The 7,328-nt window shown below is 41.8% G+C and overlaps 1 protein-coding gene across 2 annotated transcripts in view; it reads right to left on the bottom strand.

Moving 5' to 3' along the window:
* The window catches only part of LOC116702639 (thyroid hormone receptor alpha), a 106,541-nt gene that overhangs the window by 45,046 nt on the left and 54,167 nt on the right, over positions 1–7,328 (bottom strand). For both annotated transcript variants that reach the window (XM_032536959.1, XM_032536960.1), the window contains exon 6: positions 978–1,124. In XM_032536959.1, coding sequence (XP_032392850.1) covers positions 978–1,124 — 147 coding nt within the window. The remainder of the gene's footprint in view (positions 1–977; positions 1,125–7,328) is intronic.

Genomic DNA, 7,328 nt, shown 5'->3' with positions numbered 1-7,328 from the left:
AATACACATTTTTACCTGGGGTGCCCAAACTTTTAAACCCCACTGTACCTGAACTATGACAAAGGTTTGGGTGGGGCTACTGAAGTATAAACTTTTTCAAATCCAAAAACATACTAGTTAACGTTACCCTACACGCTATAGTAAAATCCAGGACAGACGTTAGCTGTCTTCCATGCATTCGGGGAATACTATACATAATATGTGGTTCCCCTTTATTCTTTCCCTATAAGGATTTTGATTATTCCAAACCATCCAAGGTAGACCCTTACCACAAGCTAAGAGACTGTGAAATGGTTTATGACCCTTTAGAAGCCACATCCGTATGAAACCAACATGTTTTATTCGTGATGTCATAGAGAAGTATTACACTAGCCACAATCCTAAGCATAACAGTGACTTCTCTGATTGGTGAAGCTTGTGGAAATGTTTAGCACAGCCAGCAATCCCTAGAACTGCAAGAGCGAGCTGATATCATGGAAATTTTGTACCTTTGCCTAATTTTTTTTTTTTCAAAAGGTTTTTTTTACACCAAATTAAATGCTTTATGGTCACGATTCATCTTGTATCTAGTCGGCTTGGTTCCAGGCTTAAAACGCATTATAAAAGCATTTAATGAAACGTCAACGGAACAACTGAACAGGGAAAGTAGGCAGTCATTGTAGATGTGCTTTTAATTAACTTGGCGTTTGCTTTAAAACATAACATGTAATCCCAGAAGAGATATTTAATTAGAGAGATACAAGAGAGACTTAAATGTCATCCATCTGTACACATTACAGTACATAGAGGAACAAAATTGTGTTTCCCTGGTGCAAAACAAATGACTGAAACATAAGGTGCTAATAACAAGTAACAAAAACAGGTCCAGGTAAGGATGTGCCCCTTGGCCTGTAAGTAAAACTTGAAAAGCTTTACTTGAAAGCAGCGACCTAGTTAGTGGCGGGGCTAGAAGGGAGGCCCGGGGTTGCTGAACCTACCTCTGAAAACATGGGCAATTTCTTGGCAAAATCGACAACGCGCGTGATGGCAGGGGTCATGATCTTGGTAAACTCGCTGAAGGCTTCCAGGTCCACCTTATCTCCTTCGGAAGTTGGCAACATCGGACTCTGGCCGATGTCATCCGACTGGAAACAAGAAATCACAGGGTTAACACAACCATTCATGAAACATTTAAATGAATAACAGACTTAAGCAAGTTTGCTGAATGATGAATAAACTTGTAAATTGATCATTGAGTTTAGAATTTCTTTACATTTGTTTAACACTACGTTCTTACTTATTTTACAGTTTGACCAAGGCTGAACTGAAACACTGACTATTAAAAGAAAAGCCTGACAGTTGATAATGTTTGCAGGCTGTTGTCATATGGAGACTCAGTCTGGGACTAATTTAAATACCACTGGTCTATAAAAGACAGTATTGGTAGTAGACAGGAGAACAGAAAATCTTAGATAGAACAGCTAAGGACAGTAAAGGGGGGAGACATGCAAGCCGTGGTCGTTAAGACAAAAAAATATTAATGCAGTCCATTTACCATCTGTACAACTCAGTTTCTCCATAAAGAGTCATATTTACCAGAAACGTGCTCATAAGTTTCTTGGAAACAAGTCATTTAGCATGAAAAAGCATAAAAAACAAGAAATCCTCGTCAACTAAGAGCTTTTTAACACCTCGAGTTCGGTGGACTCAGTGTGATTTGGGGGTGAAGTTGCAACATTGTTGCATTTCTCATTTGGTTCGGTTTTCTTTTACACTGCACTTTGTCAAACGCACCAAACACTGTAAACACACGTCACACTATTGAAATGGTTGCTTGTATATTGGTCAGAATATCCCAAACTAATGGACTAAGAGGGGGCAGCCCTAAAGACTGAGGTGGAATGAAATGCGGCAAAAAGTCGCAGGTCAAGGTTGAACCCAGGCACGCTGCGTCAAGGAGTAAACCTCTTTATATGGGCTCTAGCAACTGATCTATCCGGGCGCCAAGTATATTATTATTATTTACCAAGTATGTACGTAGTCCACGGGTATAACACTGTGATTGCTGCATAAGGTTTTTTTTTTTAACCTCTGGACCTCCTGCCTGTAGGTAGTCTAGTCTCCCCTGCTGATCAGACCAACCCCTGTTGTGTCATCAGCAAATTTGATGATGACATAGGTGTTATGGGTGGGTGTTAGGGCTTAACGATATTGTGTTTTAGCATGAACATCGCAATGTGCGCATGTGCGATAGTCATATCGCTGGACGTTACGATGTTGATGCTAAAACCTTTTTGCTGCTTGATAGAAAAGTAAACCTCCACCGTTGTCCTTTTACATGATTATTGCCTGCCGACCCTTCCCCTTTAAGACAGGTAGCCATGTGGACAGCGTGTGTGTGACATTAGTCCCACGGGGTTTGTTATGGGAAGTGAGGCTCTCCGTGTGTAGAAAGGTACCGTAGGCAGCAGCTGCCGCTGACACAGTGATGCGCATAGTTTTGATGGGTAGTCTGTGAAGCTACAACAGTCAGTGTTTTATGTTCACTGCAAATACGAACTAAATCACGTGATTAATGCAACATATTCACAACGTCTCCCGGCCATTTCCCCCAGCAGAAAGCTGCTACCAGCCAGGCTAAAGCTAAAACTAACCAGCTGGCCCCGCTAGTCAACCACAACCTGAAATTTAGAGGAAGCAACATGCAGTCACTGTCAGTCACGTTAGCGTGCTTATTACTATCTAATTTCCAGCGTATTTCTACCTAATTTCCCTCTCCAAAATAACTTCAGAAATGTAACGTAAGTCACAGCGCTTACTTGCTTTGGTGTTTGTAAAGCATTAAAGTTTAACAAAGAATGGTTTACATTAGAAAATATCCTTTTTCATTTTCTTCTTCTGTGTTTTTTCTACAAAATCACCGCAGTAGTCGAGAATGATTTATTATTTCCAAATAAAGCTATTTATGTCATCTTTAAAAATTACTCTCTTTTTTCATATTGCAGGGGAAAAAAAATATCGTAATATACGATTTTTTCAATAACGTGTGCAGTCATGGGTGTATGAAGAGTACAGGAAGGGACTCAAGACACAGTCTTGTGGAACACCTGTGCTGAAGAGACAGGGAAGAGGAGTGGTGGGGGCCCATCTTGATTGACTGTGGTTGGTTTGTTAAAAAGTCCCTTATCGCTAGGCAAATGTTGTAATCTAGGCCTAGGTTGGTCATTTTGTGAAGCAGTGTGCTTGGGAGGATGGTATTGAATGCAGAGCTGTAGTCCGCAAATAACAGCCTTGCATATGTTCAACTCACATCTCCCACGGAGCTTTTTGTGCATCCTTGTGGCGGCTGGGGGCATTGAACCTGCGTGGAAAATGTTCAAAGTTTCCATTGCTAAAGCTGCGGTGAAGAGTTATGGTCTTAGGTAACTCACAAACACACTGGTGGACACCGATGGTTAGGGAAGCCATCCGACTGAATAAGGAGTCTTCCCGGGATATAGAGGGAATCAGAGGCAGTTGCAAGGTACCGAAGGGCCCGAAAGGTTGCAGCCTCTGCCGTGAAGGAAGCAGCGGGTGTAGGAGAAGTTCAGAGAAGACATGGAGAAGGACTTTCGGTTGGCACCAAGGTGCTTCTTGAAAACCATTTGCCACCTCAGGAGGGGAAAGCGGGGAACCTTCCAAGCGGTGTACAGTAAGGATGGGATGCTGTTGACCTCAACTGAGGAGGTAATAGGGCGGTGGATGGAGCACTTTGAGGAACTCCTAAATGCAGCTAACACGCCCTCTATGGTAGAGGCAGAGCTGGAGGATGATGGGGGATTGTCGTCAATTTCCCCGGTGGACGTCGCTGAGGTAGTTAAACAACTCCATAGTGGCAAAGCCCCAGGGATTGATGAGATCCGTCCAGAAATGCTGAAAGTTCTGGTTGTGGAGGTGCTGTCTTGGTTGACACGCCTCTTCAACATTGCTTGGAGGTCTGGGACGGTGCTTAAGGAGTGGCAGACCGGGGTGGTGGTTTCCCTCTTCAAAAAAGGGGGACCAGAGGTTGTGTGCCAATTACAGGGTTATCACTTAGGAGGGTGGCTGGGACTTCCTTAGAGATAGGGTTGTTCCAGATGTTGCAAAACAGTTGAGAGGGCAGTGGAGATGGCATTGTCTGTAGATCTGTTGGTTCTGTAAGCATACTGATGAGTCTCCAGAGTGGTTGGTAGAGCAGATTTGATGTTTTCCAGTCTGTCCAAGCACTTCATGATAATGGATGTCAAAGCCACAGGTCTATAGTCATTGAGGCCCGTTACATCTGTTTGGGTAGTGGCACAATTATGGAGGTTTTTTAGGCAGGTGGGGACAGAGCACTGTGACAATAGTTGAAGATGTTTGTGAAGACCCCAGCCAGCTCACTGGCACAGTCTCGGAGGCAGGGACGTGCCCAGACATTTGGAGGGGCCATTACTCAAATCTGGACAAAATACTGTGATCATGATTAATTATCACAATTATTTGTTGATTTTAACCAAAAGAAATGTTATTGTCACATAGGCTATTTATAACTACTTTTGCATCCATAATATGCTACATTCTTCTTATGTTGAAGTTGTCTGTTGTATAGACATACAGCTGCAACACATATAAATGAAAATTAGCTATCTGAAATAAATAGCGTAGGATATATACACTACCGTTCAAAAGTTTGGGGTCACATTGAAATGTCCTTATTTGAAGGAAAGCACTGTACTTTTCAATGAAGATAACTTAAAGTCTAACTTTGAAGAAAATACACTCTATACCTTGCTAATGTGGTAATGACTATTCTAGCTGCAAATGTCTGGTTTTTGGTGCAATATCACATAGGTGTATAGAGGCCCATTTCCAGCAACTATCACTCCAGTGTTCTAATGGTACAATTGTTGCTCATTGGCTCAGAAGGCTAATTGATGATTAGAAAACCCTTGTGCAATATGTTCACACATCTGAAAACAGGTTAGGTCGTTACAGAAGCTACAAAACTGACCTTACTTTGAGCAGATGAGTTTCTGGAGCATCACATTGTGGGGTCAATTAAACGCTCAAAATGGCAGAAAAAGAGAACTTTAATCTGAAACTCGACAGTCTATTCTTGTCCTTAAATGAAGGCTATTCCATGCGAGACATTGCTAAGATATTGAAGATTTCTAACGGTGTGTACTACTCCCTTCAGAGGACAGCACAAACAGGCTCTAACCAGAGTAGAAAAGGAAGTGGGAGGCCGCGTTGCACAACTGAGCAAGAAGATAAGTATATTAGAGTCTCTAGTTTGAGAAACAGACGCCTCACGGTCCCCAACTGGCATCTCATTAAATAGTACCCGCAAAAACCAGTGTCAACATCTACAGTGAAGAGGCGGCTGCAGGATTCTGGGCTTCAGGGCAGAGTGGCAAGAAAAAGCCATATCTGAGACTGGCCAATAAAAGAAAAAGATTAAGATGGGCAAAAGAACACAGACATTGGACAGAGGAAGATGGAAAAAAGTGTTGTGGACGGATGAATCCAAGTTTGAGGTGTCGGATCACAAGAAGAACGTTGTGAGACGCAGAACAAATGAAAAGATGCTGGAAGAATGCCTGCCGCCATCTGTTAAGCATGGTGGGAGGTAATATGATGGTCTGGGGTTGCCTTGGTGGCTGGTAAGGTGGGAGATTTGTACAGGGTAAAAGGGATTCTGAATAAGGAAGGCTATCACCTCATTTGCAATGCCATGCATACCCAGTGGACAGCGCTTGATTGGAGCCAATTTCATCCTACAACAGGACAATGACCCTAAACATACCTCCAATTGTGCAAGAACTATTAGAGCAGAAGCAGGCAGCTGGTATTCGGTAATCGGTAATGGAGTGGCCAGCGCAGTCACCAGATCTGAACCCCATTGAGCTGTTGTGGGAGCAGCTTGATCGTATGGTACGCAAGAAGTGCCCATCCAACCAATCCAACTTGTGGAGCTGCTTCTGGAAGCGTGGGGTGCAATTTCTCCAGATTACCTCAACAATGAACAGCTAGAATGCCAAGGTCTGCAATGCGTGATGCTGCAAATGGAGGATCGAAAGCAAAGTGATGTAAAAAAATCTTTTCAAAAACAATATTTATTTCTAACCTTGTCAATGTTGACTCTATTTTCTATTAATTTCAAAACGTATGGTGGTGAATAAGTGTGACTTTTCAGGAAAACACAAAATTGTTTGGGTGACCCCAAACTTTTGAACGGTAGTGTGTATTTATAGATATATATATATATATATATATATCTATATACGTGTTAGTGAAGTTAGACACGTTATTTGTATTAAATGTCTGTATCATCACTGCGCTGCATTTTTATGAACTGTGATATTCTGGCCATGAGTCACATTTCTTGCAGGTCCAGCAGGCTCCGTCTCACATGCTATTACTCTACCAACATTTGGTTGCATTCAATAACTTCTTCTGTGTTTTTTGCCGTGGCGGCCGCGATAGCAGAGTTACCAGTGCAAACACTGGTATAAATACAGGTTTGCTTCTCATGCTTAACAATATACAGCTGTGTTAATAACAATTCAAACTGTGGACAAATGCAAGCAGTGTGGACCTGCTGCAGAAGCAGGTGAAAAACCTTTAAAATACAGCTTTTTATCATATTTTTTAACCATTTTGTAAACCCATTCTAACATTTTTATAATAATTTTTACCCATATATAAAAGTAGTACTTAATTATTTCAACATACTTTAAACATATTTAAAGTGGAATTATAGAAACCGACACCATATATAAAATCAAAAGCATTTTTATTAGCCATTAGCCCTTTATCTCACCATGTTTGCTGCAAACCCCAAAGCAGTATGCACTTTTAACAGTTTCCAAACACTACCTCCCCATTGTTTAGTAAACAATCATTTACAATTGTTGAAACACATTTGCAATCAAATGGTAAACTGATAATTCTTTCAGGCATTAAAGGGTTAAGTGACGTTAGAGTCTATGTATCTCTTCCGTCCGTGTGTCTCTCCTTTCAACTCTCGCTGTTTGCTGCTTGTCAACTTATGCTCCTCTTTACTTCCGATGTCACCTTTTAAAGCCCCAGGTGAAAATCGGCCGGGCACATTGGTTCTGCTTACTATTACAACAAAGATGGCGCCGCAGATGGCCGCCTCTGGATTACGCTCCATTGTGCTTTTCGTGTTTTTGTTTATTTTGTCTGTTTTTGGCCAACACTCTCTGGTAACATTTACCAGAGATGAGCTCTTAAATATTGGACTTTCAACTCCTCATATTTTCCCACCGCTATTTTCCAAACCTGGAACTTTCTCAGAGTTATTAGTTGGAGGCGCAGCAGCTCTC

Source organism: Etheostoma spectabile, chromosome 15 (assembly GCF_008692095.1).
Source record: "Etheostoma spectabile isolate EspeVRDwgs_2016 chromosome 15, UIUC_Espe_1.0, whole genome shotgun sequence".
In the NCBI taxonomy this organism is placed as follows: domain Eukaryota; kingdom Metazoa; phylum Chordata; class Actinopteri; order Perciformes; family Percidae; genus Etheostoma; species Etheostoma spectabile.
The sequence above is the reverse complement of the archived record's forward strand: the minus strand, read 5'-3'. Positions and strand labels throughout refer to the sequence as shown.